Below are 27,017 nucleotides of genomic sequence, written 5' to 3' on the forward strand. Positions count from 1 at the left end.
GATGCATGTGCACATGGTCAGTTTCAGTACCTGAGAAGATGAGAATGGTGCTGAATATCATTTCATCATCAGCAAACATCCCCACTTCTGAATATTTTTAGTCAACCTGTTCAGATGGGTAATGATACACCTCTGGACCTGAACCCAGGCCTCCTGGCTCAGAGCTAGGGTTACTACCACAGCACCACCACAGCCCTCAACATCCCAACTTCTGACCTTATGAAAGATGGCAAAACATTGATGATACAGCTGACAATGTTAGGCCTAGGACACCAACCTGAAAAACTCTTACAACAATGCCCTTGTAGATAAGATTAGCCTCAAGAATGGCGAGATGGCGGCATATGTTAAGTTTCTGATTTAGTAATCCAGGCTAATGCTCTGGGAACATGGGGTCAAATCTCTCCATATTGACTGGTGGAAGTTAAATTCAACTTATAACTTCAAAACTAGTTTCAGTAAGGGTAACCATGACAACTATGAGAAGGCAAGGATATGAGTGTAATGATAGCTGATTGGCTGCTGGAATGAGAGGTGCTGAGGGTTATTTAGAGATAGGATTAGGGCACATGGCTTTGGATAGAACTCTCTGCTGTTGGCACACACACGTGCCTAGTGAAATGTGTGTGGACACATCTAGCAGAGATTTCTTTGGCAGCCCTGAGTGCAGCAATAGAAGCCGTGGGTATGTCTGATTCCTCCCTGTCCTCAGAGGCCCAAGTAATTATCCAGTGATGTTTGACAGTGAAGAGGTCAAGATACACGTGTGTTAACTCCAAGCACTTGAAAGCAATTCCAAAAATGTTGCACACCAAGTCTGATCAGAAGGATTTCAGTGCTTGCAGCACCCCCAACTGGTCAGTTTCTGTAAGAGATCATTCCTCCTCTTGCAAGCATGGCAAGCTGTGGAGAGACCATGGAACCAATAAGCAGGTTGCTGAAGTCAGAATGAATGGCTGAAGTTAATTGGGTCCATGAATATTTTAACTCGTTTCAGAACACGGGAACGGGAAACATGAAAGCGGGCAAAGGATGTCAGGTTTCCAACCTATACCACTGTATAGGTATTTCACCCAAACCTGTGCCCACAACCACTTGCCTAATAACTACCTTGCATAGCTGGGAATTTTGTTTGAAAGAAATTCAATTGTGCAACTTCCAGGGCTGACTCATGCACCTCCAAAGCTGTATGTAATGCAGTGAAACAGCCACAAGCCCAATGTTATGCCCATATCCCATAACAGCAACATCACCCCACACAATCAGCAAAGCTACACAGTCTTTACCCTCATCACTTCCAGGTCTAATATTGTACAAGCCTGATAGGGTGCATGGCCACATGCTTTACTGATTCTTTGAATACAATGCAATACACTCTCTGTTTCATCAACCACTCTGACTCAAAAAGAGCACGCATGACACATTTCTTCACTCTCTCTGCAAATCATCCTGTGGCTTTTGGGAGCTACTCAATTAAACAGAATCATATGACATTTTCCACTTCTAATTCAGTGACCACTTACAATCGAGCATTCACAGAATTCTTCTTCCCAAACCAACTTGAGCTAAATCGAATGCCTTATCTGTATCAGTTGTCAGAGACTTCGCTGATTTATTAATCTTATTGAATGAAAGATATTTCCCAAATTCTTTCCATAAGAACAAATTTCTAATAGTTCTGGACTTTTGACTGCTGTTACTGCCAAAATTAAAATCCCTACAAGTTACCACCCTTTTCTCTGTTTCTCCTCCACCTTGTTCCCTTGCAAGACCTGTGACAAAATATAACTCAGCAAAGGGACGGAACTGCAACTTACTGCCAGACTCATTCACATTCTTCCCAAAGTCAACATGGTAGCAAGAACTCAGGCCTGGCTGATTGGAACACTTTGTAAGGCAGATAATTGTGGCCTTTGCTGAGAATTGTAACTAAGACCATAAATTAGTAGGTTCATAATAAAGTAGGAAAATAACAAACATGCTTGCTCCATAACCATCTCTTGAGAGTGGTGGGAGGATGAACATCAATTTGGTTGAATTCCTTTTCATAAGCAACTGCATTTAGTGTCAACAGCTCCTCAAAACTAGAGTTCCAGTTGACATCCACATATACTGAAATAACATGATTTCAGGTTCAGGGATCTTTATAATATTTTCACTTCTTCTTCATTAAAGTGACTTCCTTTCACATGAGGGAATGGAAGTCACATTGCTCATCCGTCTTGATGGATATCAAATAGATTAACTGAGAACATCAATGAGGTTTTGAAGTTCATTGTAAGATGAATACCATTTTAGTTAGAACAATTTGCATGTATTGTAAGGGCCTGTAACAGAAGCAAAATTCTCAATAGACATGAAAGCAGATGTTAAGTCATAAGCAATTAGAAAGGGAAGATAAATCAAGGTAATGGATTTTGAAAATACAATGTGATGTGCAGAACTGAACAGGTTTAGACCTCAACATTAAAAGCTCAGCTTTGAGGTAGCTGAAGACTTAGCGCTAACAAAGGGAGGGGATTTATATTTTGTGCTTTGCTCATGGGATACGGTTGTCTTATACTACCCATCCCTAATTGCCCAGAGGGTGGGTTAAGAATCAATCACATTGCTGTGATGGACTGGAGTTTGCACCGAATGATGAATTTGAGTTTCCCGATGACGAGTTGGAGGAAGGTCAGATTTGATTTAAATAAGCAGTTGGACCACATGGAGGCAGATGAGTGTTTGAGAGAAGTAAAGGAGAGATAGAGTTAAGTATCATTTGCCCTTTGTCCCAATGGACGTTGTCACTTATGGAACAGCCTACTGATAAACAAGTGCAAGGCATGAAGCAGCATAGAGAAAAATATGTGCTTTGATATGCTCCTGTGATTTGGCTTGGGATACCTTGCTGCATAAAAGATGTTACATGAATGAAAGTTGTTATTGTAAAGAGGTTTTCTTTTTAATTCATTCAATGACATTATTGCCCAGAAGGCAGTTAAGAGTCAACCACCTTGCTGTGTATCTGGAATCTCATGTAGGCCAGACCAGGTAAGGATGGCATTGTAGCGATAAAGAATTGGTAAAGACTCCATGACGGATTTCCATCAAATTGACTTCCTTCCCTTCTATTTAGTTCTTTAGTTCTCTAAAGGTGGTCAAGCAAGTTGAATCAGTTGTTAAGGCGACTTATAGGTTCCTTGGAGTTATAAATAGAAGCATGGTGTATAAAAGCTAGGAAGTGATGCTACACCTATACAAATCACTAGTCACCACCTTTGTCATATTGCATTCAGATCTGGGTGCCTGATTTAAGGAAGGATGCTAAAGCCCTGGAGAGTGTGCAAAGGAGATTTACTGGAATGATGATAGGATTGAGGGATTTTAGATACCAGGAAAGATCAGAGAGATTGAGCTTATTCCTCTTGGTGTAGAGAAGATTAAGAAGTGAACTTATTGAGGTGTTCAAAATTTTGACAGAGTGAAGAAGAATATTCTGATTCCACTACTTTATGTGTCAGTAAATAGACGTCACAATTTCAAGATCATCAGCAAGAGAGCTAGGAGAGAGATGAGGAGAAACTTCTTTTTCAGAGAGTTGTTAAAATTTGCAATGTGCTGCCTGGGAGAGTGGTGGATGTGGATTTGATCAAAGGTTTCAAAAGAGAGCTGGATATATATTTGAAATTCAAGATTTAGAGGGCCACAGAGATAGGACTGGAGAATGGGACCAGCTGGGTAGCTCTTTTGGGAACCAGTACAGACATGATGGGTTGAATGGCCTCCTTTGGTACTGTAAAATTCTATGACTAAAATAACAAGAGGTCAATGGCATTGGTCACCATATCAAATGCTTTGGGAAGAAAGAAATGGAAAAGGATAAACTAACCAGACAGGGTCATGGGTGATTATGGAGAGCAGTCTTGATAAAAATGGGATAGCAATATCTTGTAAAACTCAATATGATGGAAGTCTGATGTCTTCTCACCAACAGAAGATATTTCCAAAAACAGGAATACCAGCAGCTCAGCCAAATGCAGACGATTAGACAATGACCTAACCAGTAAACTGAATTTACAACCTCGCCAGCATTTTACTGGAGTCAGGATGGCCTCCCACCAAAGGGGGAGACAAACAGGTACATTGAGGTGGTAGCTTATCTGAATCAATCCAATGCAGAGAACAAAATATAGTTGAAAATTTGGCAGCTCATTGATAACTACTGCTGGTGTAACAACTGTTACTTTATTTATAATTTAACTCAGAAGAGGTCACTGCCAAGTTACATTACCGACTTTTGGTCTTGGCAATAGAAGGGAAGGAAGTCAATTTGATGGAAATCCGTCATGGAGTCTTTACCAATTCTTTATCGCTACAATGCCATCCTTACCTGGTCTGGCCTACATGAGACTCCAGATACACAGCAAGGTGGTTGACTCTTAACTGCCTTCTGGGCAATAATGTCATTGAATGAATTAAAAAGAAAACCTCTTTACAATAACAACTTTCATTCATGTAACATCTTTTATGCAGCAAGGTATCCCAAGCCATATCACAGGAGCATATCAAAGCACATATTTCTCTCTATGCTGCTGTTGTACACTTTTGGTAACTCAAATGAACATGTCTACCTGAATGACAGCACACTGTTCATTTTGGTCAGATCAAGACCAAGGTTAGATTAGATTAGATTACTTACAGTGTGGAAACAGGCCCTTCGGCCCAACAAGTCCACACCGACCCGCCACCCACCCATACCCCTACATTTTACCCCTTACCTAACACTACGGGCAATTTAGCATGGCCAATTCACCTGACCCGCACATCTTTGGACTGTGGGAGGAAACCGGAGCACCCGGAGGAAACCCACGCAGACACGGGGAGAACGTGCAAACTCCACACAGTCACTCGCCTGAGTCGGGAATTGAACCCGGGTCTCAGGCGCTGTGAGACAGCAGTGCTAACCACTGTGCCACCGTGCCGCCCACTAAGCTCAGTCATAGTTGCTGATGAACCCATATTGATACTCGCTTGCAACAGTTTGTGGACTGGTGTTCTATGCCTGCAAGGAGTTTGAACTGAAAATCAGTGTCAGGCATACCACAGTTGTTGGCTAGGGCATCAACTCAATCAACATTGACAACCTCACACTGCAGCTCATCAACAGCTTCATGTAACTTCTTCGACATTTACCACAGGCTATACCTTGATGCCGAAACCAGCACCAAGGCTACCTGGGCTACAGTTGTTATGTTAAAGATGAGAGGTTGAGTGGACTAACAGCAAACTAACCACAATATAAAGCCCTGTGTCTAACACGTTTGTGACTTAGCTGCTCTCCTTTACAGTAGTCAGCCATTGACAACTAACGCAAGCCAAACAAAATGACAGAATTGCAGACCTTTAGAAGTTTTAGAATATCCAGTGTGGAAACAGGCCCTTCGGCCCAACAAGTCCACACTGACCCTCCGAAGAGTATCCCACTCAAACCAATTTCCCTACCCTATTACCCCACATTTACCCCTGTCTAAGGCACCTAATGCCTCAACATTATGGGCAATTTAGCATGGCCAATTCACCTGACCTGCACATCTTTGGACTGTGGGAGGAAACCAAAGCACCTGGCAGAAACTCTCAGACACGGGGAGAATGTGCAAACACCATACAGTCACCTGAGGCTGGAATCAAACCTGGGTCCCTGGTACTGGGAGGCAGCAGTGCTAACCACTGAGTCACCGTGCTGCCATCTCTGTCATCACTGGGCACCTCCTGGCAGAACAGAGTGCCAAAGGTAGAAATACACTGGCATTCCCAGCACATTGACTCTTCATTCAATGGTGACTCTATAAGCTGGATCTCGAGAACTGAATGGATGATGATCACATCCCTAAAGACATGCTCTGTAGCAAGCTAGCTATTCGCATAAAACTAACAGGTCACCAACATCTGCAATACAAATACCTCTATAAGTGAGACTTTAAGCTCTCATGGATCAGAAATGATACATGAGAAGTCCTCAGTGCTGATCAGAGTGGCTGGAGACAAACAGTCATGGGGAGCAAGGGAAAACGTACAGGCCCAAAGAAATGACCAAATGCTGAGAAAGAGGACCTGCTGGAAGGAAAGCCCTTAAGCTGACCTTGGCTCAACACAAATCATCTGTGCCAGCTGCAGAAGAGGTTACCAATAATAAATGAGCCTCGACTATCTCCCAGACTCTGAAATCCAGGAATGACCTGCACTCCCACTGGGTGCAGTTCATCACATCATCGTTAAATAAAATCTCACATACAGTAACATCAGGAGATTTTAGGACAGTTTGGTCTTGTAAGGAGCTGCCAAGGAGCCTCTTAAAGGGGTAGAAAGGTAAAAGATGCAGGGAATAAAATCTCCCACTGAAGTAATATGGTACTTAGACTATTTACAGCAACTGATGTCACCCTGAACTAAAAACCTATCTGTGTCTTCAATTAATAGGTGGCATCTCTTTACTCATATTCTTTGTAATTCATTTCATTTTTTTTAAAAAGAAATCATTGCACATGTCTGCAGATGTTTTTGTGTATTTAATAGCCAGTTAAAATGAATGTATTTTGGCAAAAGTTCTATGAATAAGGAGTATGCTGATAAGCTGAAACATAGCAAGCACTTTAAGAAGCTAAGCCAAAAAAACAGTTGTTTCTCTTTAATGAGAATTACCTTGTGCCAGAATGTCAGATTGAACATCTCCGTCATAGTTCTTACAGGCCCAGACAAATCCTCCGGAGGACTTCAGCATCTGAGCCACCATATCATCGATTAACCGATGCTCATACCAGATGCCTAGCTTATCAAAAGCTGCTTTGTAATGTCTGTGGAACAAAGACGACCAGACAAAAATCAAACAATGTGATAAATATCAATCATTATTAACCACAGACTCTTCATACTGTCACATATTCTAGTAAGATCCTGCTTCTTTGCAGTAAAAGCCTAAACTGTTCTCAGTTCAGTAAAATGCTATTATATTAGTCTATGAAGACAAAGGAACAGAATTTGTGCAGAAGTGACCTTGTGAAAATATGGGACCCATATTGAAGATTGTTCTGGTACATTTGTTTGATATGGTTTCTCTACACCATGGGAAGTCAAGATTGTGCATTGTCCAAGTATTTTAACAGTGGGACTCCTGTAGTTAAACCTCAGGATCTGATTACAACATACATCCAGCTGAAAGCAAACTTTACTTTGCATACTCAACAGTAAAAGCTCCAGATGGTCAGTGTTGAATTGCTGGACTAAATGGTGAACATTTTCACACACCGTTTCCTAGAACGACCTCTGCTGGAGACCTCGTGTCTGCACAGTTACACTGTCACCACTTTATAAGCACTCAATTGTAGACGGAAAAGCACTAACCTGTGCATTGTCAAATACAAAATAGTCTTTGCTGGGAGGCAAGAGAAAAAGAATAGAATTACAAAACAGATCTTTCACGATTGTTTGTACCTGGGTTTCCTCCTTTATAAACCTTCATCAATTTTTGATGAACTGCTACATAGAATCTGAGGCGTACAGTTTGTGTTGAGAGCCTTGTGTAGTCATCAGCATCATTGTGTTAGGTAGCAAAGAAAAAAAATGATTCATGGTAATGTAATTCCTCAATTACCACTGTAGCCTTGATTAGTCTCAGTTGCAACACTTCCACTGAAATGCACTAGCAAGAGTAGGCCGTAGGTAAAAACAATGACTGCAGATGCTGGAAATTAGATTCTGGATCAGTGGTGCTGGAAGAGCACAGCAGTTCAGGCAGCATCCAAAGTGCAGTGAAATTGACGTTTCGGGCAAAAGCCCTTCATCAGGAATAAAGACAGACAGCCTGAAGCGTGGAGAGATAAGCTAGAGGAGGGTGGGGGTGGGGAGAAAGTAGCATAGAGTACAATGGGTGAGTGGGGGAGGGGATGAAGGTGATAGGTCAGGGAGGAGGGTGGAGTGGATAGGTGGAAAAGGAGATAGGCAGGTAGGACAAGTCCGGACAAGTCATGGGGACAGTGCTGAGCTGGAAAGCCTTTCCTTGTAGACAATAGAATCATGCCTGATCTGCAATTTAATTCTATATACTTACCTCCATCTAATATCACTGCATACCATCATTAACAAAAAAAAAGTAATTTTCAATTAGTAATTGACCTAGCATCAACTGAGTTTCAAACTTCATCTGCCTTTCCATGATCTAATACCTACCAACTTTTGCACTCAAAGCTCACCTGAATAAAAGCTATAGTTAGGTTGAGGTGCTAATAGCTGTTACACCACACATTAGTAAGAAGTCAATGCTAGCAAGGGAGAAAAAACAGTGAAAAGAATAACCTTGTGATTTATACTTGCTTAATATTAGGCTGACTTCTATGTTCACTTTCTTTCCTGAATTATGATTTGGTTGTTATTGTCACAGGTACAGTGAAATGTTTTGTTTGGTGTTTGTATCATACTATACAAAGTGCATAAGGATAATAAAACAGAGCAAGGTGTAAAATGTTACAGCTACAGAGAAAGTGCACAAATAGTGAGGTCAACATTAAATTTAAAATTTGAGGGGTCCATTCAGCGAGTACAAAGTGGTTCTTGAATCTGTTGGTATATGTGCTTAAGCTGCCTTGATGGAAGAGATTATGACTGGGGTGGGAGGAGTCTTTGATAATGTTGGCTGCCTGCCAGAGGCAGCAGAAAGTGCAGATGGATTCAGTGGATGGGAAGTTTCTTTTGTGTAATGGACTGGGCAGTTATCACAACTCTCTGTAGTTTCTTACGATCCTGGGCAGAGCAGTTGCTATACCAAGCCATGATGGATCCAGATAGAATGCTTTCGATGGTGCATCTATAAACATTGGTAAGAGCCCTTCCTGACATGCAAATTTCCTTAGCCTCTTGAGGAAGCAGAGGCACTGTTGTGCTTTCTTGATTGTTGTGTTGATGTGGATGGAGCAGGACAGATTGTTGGAGATCATCACTCCTAGGAACTTAGTGCTCTTGACAGTATACTCCATCTCAGTCCCATTGATGTAGATAGGGGTATGCCCTCCACTCCGCTTCTTGAAGTCAATGACCAGCTCTTTTGTTTTGCTGATGTCGAGGGAGAGATTGTGATCTTGCCACCAAGTATTCTGTCTCATCACTGTTTGAGATCGGACCACAACAATGGTGTTGCCAGCTAACTTGTGGATGGAGTTAGGACAAAATTTGGCCAGACAGTCATGAGTGTACAGGGAGTACAGTAACAGACTGAGTATGCAACCCTGCGGAGCGCCAATGTTGAGGTGAAAAGGTGTTGTTGCCTGTTCTCACTGATTGCAGTCTGCGTGTCAGAAAGTTAAGGATTCAACTGCAAAGGGCGGAACAGAGACTTACGTGAGATGATAGGGACCTTGGAATGTTTATAATCTGGCTCACGATCTGGTAATGATATTGCTTCTTTTTGGATGGCAAATAAAGAGCAAGCTAATTTACTTCTGTACTGGGGAAAGATTTCACACGTACTTTTTGTACAACTTCTGTTCTGGCTTAGCAGTGAGGAATTAAGCAGTGTTACAGACACCTAAAAAGCAGCACAATTTTTTCAACAGAATAGCCGAGGGGACAAAAAGATGTAAAATAAAGGCTCAAAAATTCAGAACAAAGAAGTTAATTTGTTTAAGTGAAGCAAAACACAAAGTGCAGGGAGCGGAAAAAGGAAATACAAGGGCAAATAGAAGGTAACTTAAAAAGAACACTGAAGTCTTTGCTAAACATCTAAAGAGTAAAAGTCAAAATAATAGTCAAAGGAAGGGTGAGGTCGATTAGGGACTGTAAAGGAAATCTTGCATTGGCTAAGGTACTAAATTAGTACTTTTCATCTGTGCGCACAAAAATGCGGCTAATGTCACAACAAAGGAGGGAGTAGGGCAACTGGACAGGATAAAATTAAAGAAAAACATAATATGTAGGCAGTACACAAAACAGAAACATCATGAGTTCTGGATGGGATGTGTAGCTTTTCAAAGTTAGCCCATCTCTGCTGGCTGACTGGACCTGTTTAAAATTTTTCAGGCAATGGTACTTTAATTATTCTCAACACACTCAACTACTCTTTGTGGAAGCATTATAGAGTCATAGAGTTGTACAGCACAGAAACAGACCCTTCAGTCTAACTTGTCTATGCCAACTAGATAACCTAAATTAATCTTGTCCCATTTGAGACCACTTGGACCATATCCTTCTAACCCCTTTCTGATGCTTTTTAAATGCTGTAATTGTCCTAGCCTCCACCACTTCATCTGGGAGCTCATTCCATACATGCACCACCCTCTGCATAAAAAAAGCTATCCTTTAGTCCCCTTTTAAATCTCTCCCCGCTCAGCTTAAATCTATGCTCTCTAGTTTTGGTCTCCCCCACTCTGGGGAAAAGACCTTGAGTACTCACTTTCTCAATGCCCCTCATGATTTATAAACCTCTATAAGGTCACCCCTCAGCCTCTGACGCTCCAAGGAAAACAGCCCCAACCTATTCAGCCTCTCCCTGTAGCTCAAACTCTCCAAACCTGGCAACATCCTTGTAAATCTTTTCTGAACCCTTTCAAGTTTCACATAACTCTTCGTTTTGGCAGGGTGACCAGAACTGAAAGCAGTTTTGAATTGCATGCTTATTACCTTGAAGACAATCTTATATTGATGGCTTCTAATTTTGCTTTTCCCAACAATGAGAAACACTGGGAGATGTTTAATGAATGTGACAGGGGTTAAGCCAGAGAGAGGCCTATCTTGCTTCTTTTTGGCGATGCCCACTGAATTAGGTGCCACTCATGCACTCGACAGACCAGTAGCAGGTCTGTCCCAGAGTCAAGCCTGCCACTCACCTGAGCTACAGAATTGGGGATGGACATTCCTGATGGCAGCTGGGTATTCAAAGGCTAGAGATTGTGCTGCAATTGAAGTATTGGGGAGGGTCAGCAGCAAGGAAAATGAGGTGGATCTCAACAGCATCCCTCTGCCCAATACTAGGCCCCTCTATCAGGCAGTGAAGGAGTACCTCTGAAGGAGTGATGCCTGTCCACCTGCCCACTAAAAGCCCCAGGTGAATTTCCACACCTTGGAATGCATGGTAGCTAAACTGACCAATGACGCAAAGATTGGGGGGGGGGGGGGGGGGGGGACATAAGTTGCAAAGAGGAATATAGATAGATTTGAATACAAGGTCCTAGTGATCTTGTGGGAGTTAGAGTCAATGCAGCAGAGTCTATCTGCCCAAAAGTAGGCCCAGGAATGTTCCAACCGGGAGAAAGTATTCATAGAATCATGACAGTGTGAACAGGCTATTCAGTCTATCAAGTCTACACCAATCCTGTAGACTTGAGCATCCCACCCAGACCCAGCCCCAGCCCCAGCCCCAGCCCCCTCACCCCATTTCCTATGGCCAACCCACCTGGCCTATACACTTAGCATGGCCAATCTACCTAAGCTGCATGTCTTTGGGCTGTGGGAGGAAACTGGAACACGTGAAGGAAACCCACACAGACACAGGGAGAACTAGCAAACTTCACACAGACAGGTGCCCGCAGCTGGAATCAAACCCATTTCTTTGGTGTGGTGAGGCAGCAGTGCTAATCACAGAGTCACCATGCTGTCCCCTGCTAACCACTGAACCACCATGCCACCCCCTTGAGGTGCCAGTGGGGTCTTCCTGGAGATCTTGGACCTCTTCCTGAAGTTGAAGATTGTCAGGGAATGCCATGTTGAGGACACATGTGGTCCTTGTGTAGCAGTACTGTGTGTCCTGATAGCATTGCTGACTGCACATCACTCCAGTCCCTTTATTCGAGTCTTCTGCTTCTGCCTATCTCTTGTTATTAAAGTGAAAAGGCTCACAGAGGCAACTTCTTAACAGACACCTCCGAGAAGCGACAACATGAATGGCCAAGGCACTTGTGTGCTCCCTATCCAGAATTAAGGCTCTCTCTCAGATTGTGACCCAACTTACTGCCTCTTTCCCTCCCAGCAGGGCCGGTAAACATTTCCAGAAAGTTCTCTTTTTATGTCCAGATTCACCGTGGTCAATGTGGCAATTAGTTTAGTGCCTCCTTTATTCTGCAAACATATTTATAAATTTAAATAAGGTATATACCTTCTGATCATCACCATCAAATTTCATTTGTGAATCATCATGCTCAAATCCTCCAAGTTGTTTCCTTTCTCTATGAGCGTGCTGTTTTCCCACAATCAGCTGAGTTAACTATCAGTTAGGAATCTGGAGTCTAGAGCCTTGGCAATGATGAATCCTGGTAGTGACTGGGTCTCTTGGACAGACGCTGGTAGAGGAAGAAGTGGTGAGAGGAGATCAAGATTCGCTAAGAAAGAAAGAAGAGAGAAAGAAGAAAGAAGAAGAGAGTGAAAACTAAAGAGTGCCAAAGTATTCATAGAGAAATTAAATAGAATAAAGGATGTAGATTACCAAACAGCAATTAATGAACCTTGAGCAATTCAGCACTGTCTGAACACCTGAGATATATCTGGAAGGTACTCCCACAGAGGAGCAGCACACTGTATAAAGTTAAGGAACAGCACTGATGGAAGAATTTCAAAATAATTTCGTTAGGCCTATGAAAGCACAGACAACAGGAATTACTTAAATTAATCGGAGACTTGACCATAGTCTAATCATACAATGCAAAACAATATTTAATGCAGCTACTATACTATCTGTAAAATATCCAGAAAAGAAAGAAAATTAACATAATTGAAAAGCAGATTAAAAAAAACTTGTATGGGCTTCCAGCCTTTGACTTTGGTGCCATCTTTTGCCAAGGTAAGGGATAGGACAAGCCTGTGGTAGTCTTAGAGCTCTTATTACTGGTCGATTGATGCAAATACAGGCTGCACCTCCCTAACCTGGCAGACACAGCACCGTGCCTTTGCCGGATCAGAGAATTTGCCAGACCACTGCAGATTAAGTATATCCAATGCACAAACGTTTGACAATAAGGACATCAACCTGACTTCATTTGTCCAATGGATGAATGTTCTTCCGTGATTGGAAACCAAACTAAGGATTTTATGAGATCCAAGCTAGACAAAGTGTAACAAAAAGTAAAATGAATAAATATTAATGCAGAACCACTACAGAGAAAAATAGAGCCACTGCAAGTGTCAGACCAGAGAGGTTGCCAGATCGAAAATGCCAGATTAGGTAGGTACAATCTGTACTGCAAAGGCTATTTGCCTGACAGTTTCCTGGCAGTATTATAGATCTGTGCTCAAGAACTAACTCTGCTCCTAACCAAGTTGTTACAATATAGCTGCAACTCTGACATCTAACCAACTATGTGAAAAATTGGCCAAGGCACTTGTGTGCTCCTTACCCAGAATTACACTTTGTCTCGCTTGGATCTCATAAAATCTTGTGTTTGGTGTCCATTCATGGAAGAACATTCATCCATTGTACAATTGATTGATACAAGTCAGGTTGATGTCCTTATTGTCAACAAAAGGCAGGACAAATCCAATACTGTCAGTCTATTCCTCATCATCAGCTAAGTGATGGAAGGTGTTGATTGACAATGCCATCAAATGAAAAGCAATAAACTGCTCACTGACACCGCCAGGGTCATGTGGTTCCTGAGCTCATTACAGACTTGGTCAAAACAAGGACAAAGAGCTGAACACAAGAAATAAGATGTGAGTAACTGCTTTGACATCAAGGCAGAATATGAACTTCAAGGATCCATAGTAAATTGAAAGCAATGTGAATTGGGGAGAAAACTTCATGACTAAGCCATATTGAGCTCAACAGAAGATGGTTGCAATTGTTGGAGGTCAATCATCTACAGTACCATTCACCACTCCTCAGACACTGAAGCAGCACATATGCAGCGAAACTTGGCCAACATTAGGCTTGTGCTGACTAGTGACCATCCCAATACAAGAGGCTCTAAATGCTTCCCTTTACATTCAACAACATTACCATCACTCAATCACCCACCATCACCATCTGTAGGTTATAATTGGCCAGAAGCTTAACTGGACTAGCTATATAAATACAATGGCTACAAGCGCATTTCAGAGTCTGCAGATTGTGCAGTGAATAACTCATCTCCTGGCTCCCCAAAGCCTGTCCACTATCTACAACGCATACAGTCCATTATTCCATTATACTCCTGATGTAAGAGTTCAGCTCCAACTAGGACAAATCAGTCCACTTGACTGACACCACACCATAAATGTTAACCCCCTCCACCATTGGCGCACAGGGGCAGCATAGTTTACCATACACAACAAATTGAACAGCATATTCAAAAGGTCATACAGCAGGAAAACAGACTCTTGGTCCAACTTGTCCATGCCCACCAAGTTTCCCAAAGTAGTCTAGTCCCACTTGCTTACGTTTAGCCCACATCCCTCTAAATGTTTCCTATTCATGCATCTATCTATATGTCTTTTAAATGTTGTAACTGCACCAGCATCTACCACTCCCTCTGGCAGTTCATTCCACATACAAGCTACTCTCTGTATGAAGAAATTGCTCCTATTAAATTTTTCTCTTCTCACCTTAAAAATATGCCCCCTAGTTTTGAACTCCCCCACTTTATGGAAAGATCTTTGCTTTTCATCTCATCAATGCTCCTCATGATTTTATAAGGTCACCCCTCCACTTCCTAGAGGTCCCAGCCTATCATTATAACTCAAATCCTACATTCTGGGTGGCACAGTGGTTAGCACTGCTGCCTCACAGCGCCAAGGACCTGGGTTCAATTCCCAACTCAGGCGACTGACTGTGTGGAGTTTGCACGTTCTCCCCGTGTCTGTGTGGGTTTCCTCCGGGTGCTCTGGTTTCCTCCCACAGTCCAAAGATGTGCGGGTCAGGTGAATTGGCCATGCTAAATTGCCCGTAGTGTTAGGTAAGGGGTATATGTAGGGGTATGGGTGGGTTGCGCTTCGGCGGGTCGGTGTGGACTTGTTGGGCCGAAGGGCCTGTTTCCACACTGTAAGTAATCTAATCTAATTCTCAGCTACATCCTGGTAAATCTTTTCTGAACCCTTTCCAATTTAATAAAATCCTTCCTATAGCAAGGTGACAAGAACTGTACACAGTACTCCAGAAGAGGTCTCACCAACTTCCTGTACAACCGTCCCAACTCCTATACTCAATTGTCTGAAGAAATGAAGCTAAATATCCTTTTAACCACCCGATCTACCCGTGATGCAACTTTTAAAGAATGAAGTACCTGAACACCTTGGTCTCTCTGTTTGACAACATGACACAGGGCCCTACCATTAATTGTAAAGGTCCTGCCCTTATTTGTTTTACCAAAATGCAATACCTCACATTTATCCAAATTAAACTCTATTTGCCACTCCTCAACCCATTGTCTCAATTGATCAAGATCCCTTTGTAAACTTAGATAACTTTCACTGTCCACTATACCACCAACTTTAGTGTCATCCGCAAACTTACTAATCATGGCTCTTAAATTCTCATCCAAATCATTTATATAAATTACCAACAAAAATGGACCCAGCACTAATCCCCACAGAACACTGTGGTTCACAGATCTCCAATGCAAAAAACAATCTTCTATCACGACCCTCTGAAGTATATCTTGTATCCAATTGGCAAGCTCTCCCTGAATCCCATGTGATCTAACCTCACTAATCAGTCCAGCAGGCGGAACCTTGGCAAAGGCTTTACTAAAGCCCATGTAACCGCTCTGCCCTCAACCTTTTTGGTTACATCCTCAAAACGTGAAGTTCCTGAGACATGGTTACCCATGTACAAAGTCATGCTGACTATCCTCAAACTGTCCTTGCCTCTCCAAGTACACGTAAACCCCATCTCTTTGCATCCCCTCCAACAACTTACCTACCACTGATATCAAACTCACAGGCGTATTGGTCCCAGGCTTCTCCTTACAGCCTTTTTTAAATAAAGGCACTGTATTAGCCAACCTGCAGTCCTCTGGCGCCTCACCCGTGCAGTAGATGATACAAACATCTCTGCTAGAGGCCTCCGCAATCTCTTCCCTAACTTCCCAGAATCCTGAGATACATTTGATCAGGTCCTAAATATTTATCCACCTTTATGTTTTTAAAAGCTCTCACACTTCCTCTTCAGAATTGTGGATATCAATATTTATTTCCCCGAGTTGCAGCCTCCATTTTTTTCTCCACAGTAAAAACTGACACAAAATATTTGATTAGCATCGCTCCTGTCTCTTGTGGTTCCACACTTGAAGGAGTTGTTGATCTTTAAGGGGCCCTATTCTCTCCATAGTTGCTTTTTTGCTCTTGATGCACTTGTAGAATCTATCTTGATTATTCTTAACTTTCTCTGCCGTGGCTATCTCCTTTTTGCTTCCCTGATTTCCCTCATAAGAATGACCCTTCTTCCTCATTTTCTATACCCAAATATATAACTCCTTCTAATTGATGACCAGAGCATCAATATCTTTACTCTTCCATTGTTCCTTGCTCTTACGAGCCTTATCCTTCACTCTAACTGTGCAGTGGTCACTCTTATCAGTACTGTCATAGATAGATGCATCTGCAGCAGGCAAATTGCTGAGGATAAGGATGTTTTTATCTCTTGTTGGTTCACTCACCACCTGCCACAGACCCAGTCTAGCAGTTCTGCCCTTTAGAACTAGACCAGCTCGATCAGTAGTACTGCAGCCGAACCACTCTTGGTGATGGACACTAAACTTCCCGAATCGGAGTACAGTCTGTACCCTTGCCACCCTCAGAGCATCCTCTAACTGGGGCTCAACATCCTGGCTTGAAAATATAATTGCTGTTCCTTCACCGATGATGGATTAAAAACCTAGGGGACCTTACTTCGCAATAGCATAACTAGTCACTGCAGATAGACTTGAAAAGGTGAGACACCATAACCTTTGCCTGGACAATTAACAATTCTGGCTTTGGCAGCACTGCTCACATTCCATAATGACTAAAAATCCCTGAATATTCTGTAAATTCAGCTTCAGTTTTAAACAAAACAAAAACTCAAAATAAAAATCTGTTAATCAATAAAAGTCACCATTCAGCTGCTAGATTTTCCTCAAAATTCTGCTGGTTCAATAATGTCCATTGGGGAAGTCAGATTCAGTCTGCTTTCTATCATAGAAACACAGAATGATTATAATAGAGAAGGCAGCCATTCAGTTACTGCGTTCCAGCTTGTTCTTCGTAAGGACAATTCACCTCGTCCCAATTCCTCCTTTCTTTTCTGATAATTATCCAATTCCCATTTGAAAGATATGACTGAATCTGCCTCTCAGGAAGTATATTCCCATCCCAAAGTCCTTCTATATAATATCATATTTGATTTGGTTCTTTAATCATTCACTTTATATTGAGAGCTCTGGTTTTTAACCTTTCCACCAATGAGGAATTTATATCTGTCTCCTCTGTCCAGATCCCTTGTGACTTTGATTGCCCAATTCAAATCTTCTTTCAACCTTCCTCCACTAAGGGTGATGGCCCCATCTTCTCCAATCTATTCATATCACTGAAGTCCTCCTTGGAACCATTCTTATCCATCTTTTCCGCACCTGCTCGAATGTTTTCATATCCTTCCTAAAGTATGATGTCCAGATGAGGCCAAACCAAAGTTTTATAAAGAGTTGCTGTATCAGCCGTGCCTCCCTGCACAATGCACCAATTTATAAAGCCCATTATCTTGCATGCCTTGTGAACCACTTTCTCATTCTGCTATGCTACCTTCAGCAATTTGTGTAGATATATACCCAGCTTGCTCTTCTTTTAGAATATTATCCTGCATTTGCATTTATTCTACTTGTTCTTCCTGCTAACATGCATCATTTCATATTTCTGTGCATTAAACTCCATCTGTCACATGTTGCCAATAACATCACCCTATCTGCCCTCTTGAGGTATCCTTCAAAGCTCTTGGTATCATCCACACGTTTTGAAATTGTCCTTTTCATACTTATAAATAAACATCAAGAAAAAATGCATGGATTCTCTCCAACTCCTGGGAAATCCTACTCTGTATTTTCGTCCAAGCTGACTTGCTAGTCTCTGTCTCCTGTCCTTCTATAAAAGGGAGATATTTCTGGTTATTACCCACACTGCTATTTTGTGGGCCTCAACTTTGCTGACAAACCTTGTACATAATACTTTATCAGATGTCCTTGGGCATTCACGCACAAAATGTCAGCTGTATTATCCCTATCAACCATCCCTGCTACCTCAACAAAATAGTCAATCATATTAGTTAAAGATTGCTTTTAACATACCAATGCTGGATTTCCTTAATTGATTCATATTTGTTCAATTGTTAGTTAGTTTTGTCCCAAATCATTACAGAGGAACTTCAATTATCAGAATGACACAGGCAGGGAGTATTTTGTTTGGATAATCGAATGTTCACATAATCGAATGCCAGATAACACAGATTGGCCAAGCATCGAGATCTTGCGATCTTGTCTGGATAATCTTAAATTCGGATAATCGAATGCCGGATAATTGAGGTTCCTCCATATTTCTAAAACCTTTACTATGACTGAGGTCAAACCAATTAGTTTATCAACATATCCTTATTCTTGTTTAAAAGTGGGGATATAACCTTTGCAATTCTTCAGTTCTCTGACACCAACCCTTTATCGGAGGAAGACTGGGAGTTTATTGAAAGTGCTTCCACAATTTTCATCCTTACTTCCCTCAGTATCTCATCTAGCCCTGATGATTTAATCTTAATCTGCTCAGCCTTTTCAAAACATCCTCTGGGTCAATTTTTAGTCCAGTCAATGTCTCAACTAGCTCTTCTTTCTTTGGCAACATCTTTTTTGAAATGGCAGGTGCAAAGTAGTCATTTAGGGCCTCAGGCATACCCTCTGCGTCTATGCACCAATCCCTTATTTGGTAAGTAATAAGCTTCACTCTCATTTCATACTGCCTTCTTACAAGTTGACAGAAGACTTTTGGATTCTCTTAACCTTCCCTTTTATCTTAACTGCCAGTCTCTTCTCATACTCTCCCTCTGCTTCTCTTTTCACCTTTTTTTTGTACTGAAACCAGGTTATCACTTGTATTAACAGAGTCACATTGGTCATGAATAGCCTTTTTCTACTTCACCCTCCTCTATCCCTTTCATCATCCGAGGAGCTCACATCATCCTTTTACCCCTCATGGGAAGGAACTTCAATTGTACCTGAACTACCTCCACTTTAGAAGCTGTTCATTGTCTAGTAACGGTGTTGTTTGCTAATCTTGATCCTACTTTTTCCAGCCCAGATCCTTTCCCCTCACCAATGAAATTAGCCCTACCTCAGTTAATTACTTTTACCCTGAATTCCTTGTCCTTTTTCAAAGTTAGTCTAAACTGAATATGATAACTTGCATTTAATTAGCTAGACTGCAGTTCAAGATTTATTACTTTAAATAAAAGAAACAAACTTACAGTTCAAAAATATCCTGGAATATGTCCTTAAACCGTCCATCATAGGCCTTCATAATAGTGTTTTTGGTGCTCATATAAAGGGGCCATTTCTTACTTAGGGCATACTGGAAGCAGCTGTGTGCAAATCCTGTAATAGACTATGTATTAAAAAAAAGAACAAGTCAAAGACCAACAACAGGATTGGATTTCTAAACCTTTCTGAAAAAGGTACAAAAGCTACTGGGTCAATGATGAATTCCCATAGTTTCAAAATTGATACTTGGGGTTGAATTGAATGATTACGGCGCTGGGCTGGAGAACCAGTGATCATTCTGGATCCTCATCACAACCTGAATTAGTACTAATGGATCACCTAGCTGCTGGGCATCTGGATCCTTAATGTGTTCAGGAACTTCCAATCAGAGACCAGAAGCTCTCCAGTATTGGCAAGTTCAACACTGGGGTAGAGTGATGTCAGGTGATGTGGATAACCCCTCCTGTCACCCCACCCCACCCCCCCACTCTCCTATCTAGAAGGCTTTGGCGGGGATCGGGGTTGGTTTGATTTAAAGGAGAGCTTTGTGTCTTTTTGTCTGTGATGTATTCCCACTGATGGGCTGGTCTGCCAAATTAGGAGGGACCATCTCTCACCAAAGCACAAGTGAGCCTGCCAGGCTTTAATTGATGGGTTTCCCACATGGTGTAGCCCCCACCTGTCCACAATAGAATACTTAAACATTACAGTGTCAAAAGACTCTCCAGATTCCATTCCACATGGAAGCTGTTTTGATCATTATGGGAGAAAAAACAATTTCCACTGACTGCCCTGGAAACAAACCCAAATCCGTGTCATTTTTAAGATAACCCATTAATCCAACTAGCTGCAAACTGCATGCCTGTAATATTAAAACTATACGCATTTCAACAGCTGCTTATCCATCGATTGTTGATTATTGTGTTAACAACAGACCTGAAAGCAAGGTGACATTTTAAAACAGCTCCTTCAATATTTAACATTGAAAACAGGTGAAAAATATGCCATTCCTATTTGCAACATTGTGAAGAAGGAGAGAATATCCGCATTTTGTTAGACCATGTTAGACCAGACAAGTTAACGGAAAATATTTTGAATGTGTGGAAATAAATTACAATGTAAAGTTTCAAATGTTTAGTAACATTAATAAATACCCAACAAAAAGTTACTGTCAGTGTCCAGGAAAGATAGATAAACTGAAGCAGAGGTAAATTCAGAAAACTATGAGCAACTTACCTCATCTGTATTGAACATTCCCATTCCTACCCCTCCACCAGGGAAATCAAACACATTCCATTCCAGGGATTTGCTCCCATCACTGGGTACGAAGACTAGTTTAAAGTTACCCGGCTGGTCCATGACAAAATCTATGGCTCGATACTAGAATGCAAGTAGTTGGTAAAACTTAGACATTCACATTTTAAATAAAAACAAAGTATAATACTTCAACTTCACGTCCTACGTTTGAGTGCCAGGTCTGCTCTGCCTGTTGTCTCTAAATCGGATTAAGTTAGTTTTTCTACTTTATAACAGCACTTACAAATCCTTAATTTCATCAGTTATTTATTTGTTGTCTCTCAGTGGTGACGTCCTCTACAATTGTCTGCAGTTTCTTATGCTACTGAAGAGAAATTCCCATTGTAATTTGGAAATACAGAGGCAATATATCATCTTATGTAATATGTTTCTTTAAAATGAGGAAGCAGATTCATTTTTGCTGTAAAATGTTTATAGACAAAAAGATCCCTTTATCAAAGTCATGGAGCACACAAGGTGTTAAATTAAACAATAATAGAATTTTCAATATTATCTCGTCATCAAACATCATTTTATTTTCTGTTTATAGTGAAAAGTGGAAGTCAGTTTTCAGCTTCTGCTCACCTCCTTTCAGAAGCCAAAGTTTTGGATAAACACTTCTAATTACATATGCTTTTCATCACAAAGGCTGCTATTGCCATACCTTTAGACCCTAATACATAGGAGCAGAAGTAGGCCATTCAGCCCATCGAGTCTGCCCTGCCATTCAGTGAGATCACGGATGATCTAATAATCCTCAACTCCACTTTCCTGCCTTTTTCCCATTACCCTGATTCCTTGATTAAAACTGTCCATCTCAGCCTTGAATATACTTAATGACCCAACCTCAACAGTTCTCCTTGATAAAAAAACTCTACAGGTTCTATATCTTCCGACAAAAGAAATTCCTCTTCATCTCTGTCTTAAACAACCCCTTACTCTGAAATAATGCCCTGTGGTCCTAGACCCCTCTACATGGGGAAATAAATCTTCCGCATCTACTTTGTCGAGTCCTCTTAAGAATTTTGTATGTTTCAATAAGGCCACTTCTCATTCCTCTAAATCAGTGATTCTCAACCATTTTGTGGCCACGGCCCCCTTAGGTGCTCTTCTAAAGTAGTAGGGATCCTTTTCAAACAGGGATACAACACAAACAGATAGATAGAAAATCATTTCACAGTTTTCAGTCTGTGGCCCCCTTCAAATGTGCCAGAGTCCCTAAGGGGGCCATATGCCCCTATTGAGAATAACTGCTCTAAATTTCATGGGCACAGGCCCAATCTACTCAGCCTCGTTTCAAAAGACAGTCCCTCCATACCTAATATCAGCATCTTATCTGCTCACTTGTACCTCTGAGCTGAAACCACCTGCTCCTCAAACCATTCACAGCTTTTCTACCTTCGCACACAATTCCTTCAATGCCCCAAAAGCAACCTTTCATCCTAAATCACTGAACATTTACTGCTTATGTTTCATCATGCACCAACCTCCCTATCCACCATTACTGCCTTCATTGAGCTGCATTAGACTTTCCTGAAGAAGACAGGTATCTGGAGTTCAGAAAGTTCCAAACTCTGCCATCCTGTCTCTGTTAGGAGGCTTTGTTGCCTAAATTGCAGCAGAGAGGCCTAATGGGGTCAGGCAGATAGCAAGCTAGAGGGAATGTTTACTGGGACACAGTCCAGCTGGGATCATGGTTAGGCCCTCATGCCCTCACCACAAAGATGAGTGACCAGAAATGTGAATTCTTTGTCTCTCCACTGATGTTCCTGATAGATATTTCCAGCATTTTGTTTTAATTTCAGATTTCTAGTGGCTGAATGTTTCATTTTGGTATTTTTCTTTCCCTAAAGGCCATGATGGAAACAGTTCGGATTTTAGGCAATCCAACAGCCTCAAGCTCTCTTTTAGTTTCAACAGCTTTCCATTTCCAGATTTGCATTGTAAACGGTGAGGTCCCACAAAATGGGACGAATTAACAGTTAGTTGAGGGATCCTTATTGACCAGGACACTGGAGGATTTCTCTGCACTACCCGAGAAGGCAGCCAGGACTTTTGTCTAATATCTCACCCAAAAGAAAACAATGCAGACAATACAACACTGTGTCAGTACTGCACTGATATAATTTTACTCCCTTGCTTATGGAACTGCTGTGCAGTGTAAACCAAGGAAACACAAACTGTCTCAGAGGGTTGAGAGTCACTGAGATTCCCTGCCTGAAAAGGCAGTGAGGCAGAAAATTTCAATATGTTTACTGCAAAGGTAGATAGATTTTGATCTATTAGGGGAATGAAACATTATTGGGATAATGCAGGAATATAAAGTTGAGATTAAAATCAGATCAGGGCCATGATCTTATTCAATTGTGGAGCAGCTCAGAGTGCGAATGGTCTTACTCTTGTTCATCGTTTATAAACTGAATGCATTAAATTATTCTTACAAAGTGAACATTGGAGGTTTTCTTCAACAATAAAGCAAATTCTTTGTAATAGGGCTATAAATCTTGTAACAACAGCCTTACCTGATCTCCATATGCATGTCGGCCTATTGTGATTGGCTTCACCCAACCGGGGACAAGTCGTGGGATGTTTTTGCAAATAATTGGTTCTCGAAAAACTGTGCCACCTAAGATATTTCGGATAGTTCCATTTGGGCTTTTCCACATCTTTTTCAGTCCAAATTCTGAAAAAGTTATCAATTGGGCTTTTGTCAGTATTTCCATCCCAAGAAACTAGACTGAATATTCTGTTTAATTCTGCTAGAGAGGAAGCTAGAGATGTAAAAACAGAAGCAAGGGTAACTAGAGATATCTTAAAAGGAAAAGAGTAAGTAAGTGTTGGCCCTCGAGAGAGTGAGAATGGGTGTTAGTAGTGGATATTAAAGAAATTGTGAATGGGATGAATAAACATTTTGTTTCGGTCTTCACTATAAACAACAAACATATACCAGTAATAACTATAATATCGAAGGGTAAAGGATCAGAAGAACTTGGTGTAATTACAAACACTCGGAAAGTGTTCCTGAGCAAACTAATAGAGCTGTGGGTCAAAAAATCTTCAGGGGTCATCACCTTAGGGCCTTCAAAGAGGTGGCTAACAAATAGTTCAAAACATTGGGAGCTGTATTTCCAAAATTCATTAGACCTTGGAAAAGTTCTATTGGTCTGGAAAGTAGCAAATATAACCCCTATACTAAAGAAGGGAAGGAAACAGGAGACAGAAATCTACAGGCCACTTAGCTTGACATCTGTCACAGGGAAGGTGTTAGAATTGATAGTCAAGAAGGTTATAACTCAAGAAGTAACTCAAGGGAAGAGTTAGCATGGTTCTGTGAAAGGGGAATTGTGTTAACGGAGTTGGAATTAATTGGAATTCTTTGAAGGAGTAGTCTGATTCCAATTTGCCAGGACTGATTATATGAAGAGAGATTGGATCAGTTAGGGCCATATCTACTTGAGTTTAGAAGAATGAAGGAGGGATCTCAGACAAACCTATGAAGGTCTAACAGGACCAGGCAGGCTAAACACAGAAAGGATGTTCCCTATGACTGGGGAACCAGAACCTGGGGATCACAGTCTAAGAATCTGGGGTAGACCATTTAAGACTGAGGTGAGGAGAAATGTCTGCACCCAGATGGCAGTCAACCTGTAGAATTCTCTGCCACAGAAAGTAGTTGAGGTCAAACATTGAATGTTTTCAACAAACAGTTAGATATAGTTCTTCGGGTTAAAGAAATCCAAGAGCATGGGGAGAAAGCAGGAACAAGGTATTGAGTTGGATGATCAGCCATGATCAGATTAAATAGTGGAGCAGATCGAACAGTTGTATAGTCTATTCCTGCTCCTATTTGCTATTTCTAGGTTTCCTGTGAGTAACATACAATAGGTGCCACTGAATTTGGATTTCCAGAAGACAAGCTTTCATGGAAAGGTTATTGCACATGGTGTAATGGCTAATGTATTTGCATGCATAGAAGATTGGATGGCTGGAAGAGAACAGAGAGTATGCATAAATGGGTTTATTTGAGCATGCGACAAGGGGATTCAGCTGTTCGCCACAACCAAATTACGGAGCATACTAGACTGGCCCATGCTTACAAAACAGGCAACTTTAATGTGGACAACATTTTCTGGATAATCCAGAATATTGTTCAGGATTGTCAGTTGGGCTTACAACTGCATATACCAAAAGCTGGAAATATTAATATATAGGGCCCTTTTCTTTGCAGACAGAAAGAACAGTTGATTACTTTTCATTAATTGCTGCATTCACCAAGGTAAAGTCTCTGCCAATCAGACTCTTAATTGCCAACCAATCAGCAGTCTCCTCATGTAATATAAATATGTTTTCCCTTTGATTTAGTATTTTTGTAAATTATCTTGGATGCAAAATGAAAAGCTTCAAAAAACATTCTTTTTACAGAATGGAGCAATGCTGTGCGACTCTATGACTGTAAACAGTCAAGTTCTATTAGTGGGCTTTGAGAAGGTTTGTAGCTCAGGTTGAGGTTCTGGATGTAAATTTGTTTGTTGAGCTAGAAGGTTCACTTTCAGACGTTTCGTCACCATACTAGGTAACCTCATCAGTGAGCCTCTGATGAAGCACTAATGTTAGTGACCTGGCTTCTATTTATGGATTTAGATTTCCTTGGGTGGGTGATGCCATTTCCTGTTCCTCTTCTCAACATGTGGTAAATGGGGTCCAAGTCAATATGTTAGTTGATGGCATTCCAACCGGAACTCTTATGCTTGCCTCTGTTTGTCTTGTTGCAGTCAAAGTGGTGTCCTTCTTCATCTGTATGTAAAGATATTAGTGAGAGTGGCATTTTGTTGATGTTCATGTATCCTAGTGGCTAGTTTTCTGCCTGTTTGTCCAATGTAGAGTTGTTATAGTTCTTGTTAGGTAATTTGTAAATGACATTCGTTTTGCTTGTTGTCTGTATAGGTTCTTTCAAGTTCATTAGCTGCTGTTTTAGTGTGTTGGTGGGTTTGTGGACTACCATGATGCCAAGAGGTCTGGGTTGTCTGGCAGTCATTTCCGAATGTCTTTGATATAGGGGAGAGTGGCCAGGGTTTCTGGACGTGTTTTGGGTTTGTTGCTGAGAAGTCTGTGGACCATATTCATTGGGTACTCATTCTTTTTGAATACAATGTGTAGGTGATGTTCCTCTGCTCTTCATAGTTCCTCAGTGCTACAGTGTGGTGGCTCGTTGAAATAATGTTCTAATGCAGCGTCGTTTGTGGGTGTTGCGATGATTACTTCTATAGTTCAGTATTTGGTCCATATGTGTTGTTTTCCTGGAGACGCTGGTTTGAAGCTCTCCATTGGCTGTTTGCACTACTATGACACCTAGGAATGGCAGTTTGTTGTTGTTGTCCTCCTTGTTAGGGAATTTTATGCCAATAAGGATATTTTTGATGGTTGTGAAGGTTTCCTCTAATTTGCTCCATTTAGTGCTGACAAAGGTGTCATCCATGTAGCGGACCCAAGTTTGAGTTGGATGATTGGCAGAGCTGTTTGTTCAAGTCTCTCTGCATTGCTGCCTCTACTAAGAATCCTGATATCAGAGATCCATGGGTGTTCCGTTGTCTTGTCGGTAGGTTTTTTATTGAAGTGGGTGGTAAGGCATAGGTCCACTAGCTTGATATTATTGTCCTTGCTGATGAAGTTGGTGGTGTTTGATGTGTCTTTGGTTCTTCTAACAGTGTAGTCAGTGTTTCCTTGGCCAAGTTGATGTTGATGGATGTGAATAGGGCTGTCATATCAAAGGAGACAATTATTTCATCCTCTTCTTTATTGGTATCTATGATGGTGTTCAGGAATTCTTGAGTGGAAAGGATACAGTGGTGTGAGTCTTCTACCAAGTGTTTCAGTCTTTAGTGGACCTCTTTGGCTAATCTGTATGTTGGTGTTCTAAGTAGTGAGACTATGGGTCTGAGGGGGTCTCCTGGTTTGTGAATTAAGAAATTCATAGAAGCGTTGGTGTGTTGGATCCATCTCATTTCATCTTTGGAAGTCTGTCTTATTTAATTGTCCAGATTTCTAAAGTTTTTTGGATTTGGTTCTCTCGTTGTGGGGTCGGGTCTATTGCCACCTGTTGGTAAGTATCAGTATGTGCAAGCAGTGTGTTCACTTTCTCAAAGTAGTCTCTTTGGTTTAAAATGACTGTCTCCCCTACATCAAAAACGTCTTGGAAATGACTGCCAGACTACTCAGACCTCTTGGCATCTTGGTAGCCCACAAACCCACCAACACACTAAATCAGCAGCTAATGAACTTTAAAGACCCCAAACA

General features: G+C 41.3%; 1 protein-coding gene across 1 annotated transcript in view; it reads right to left on the bottom strand.

The window, feature by feature from the left end:
• Positions 1 to 27,017, bottom strand: part of LOC132822837 (isocitrate dehydrogenase [NADP], mitochondrial-like) — an 84,248-nt gene that overhangs the window by 17,980 nt on the left and 39,251 nt on the right. The window contains exons 4-7 of the mRNA XM_060836209.1: positions 23,246 to 23,406; positions 20,664 to 20,807; positions 19,415 to 19,551; positions 6,685 to 6,836 (exon numbers count right to left, since the gene is read on the bottom strand). Of these exons, the coding sequence (XP_060692192.1) occupies positions 6,685 to 6,836; positions 19,415 to 19,551; positions 20,664 to 20,807; positions 23,246 to 23,406 (594 nt within the window). The remainder of the gene's footprint in view (positions 1 to 6,684; positions 6,837 to 19,414; positions 19,552 to 20,663; positions 20,808 to 23,245; positions 23,407 to 27,017) is intronic.

Source organism: Hemiscyllium ocellatum, chromosome 2, assembly GCF_020745735.1.
Source record: "Hemiscyllium ocellatum isolate sHemOce1 chromosome 2, sHemOce1.pat.X.cur, whole genome shotgun sequence".
NCBI classification, from domain to species: domain Eukaryota; kingdom Metazoa; phylum Chordata; class Chondrichthyes; order Orectolobiformes; family Hemiscylliidae; genus Hemiscyllium; species Hemiscyllium ocellatum.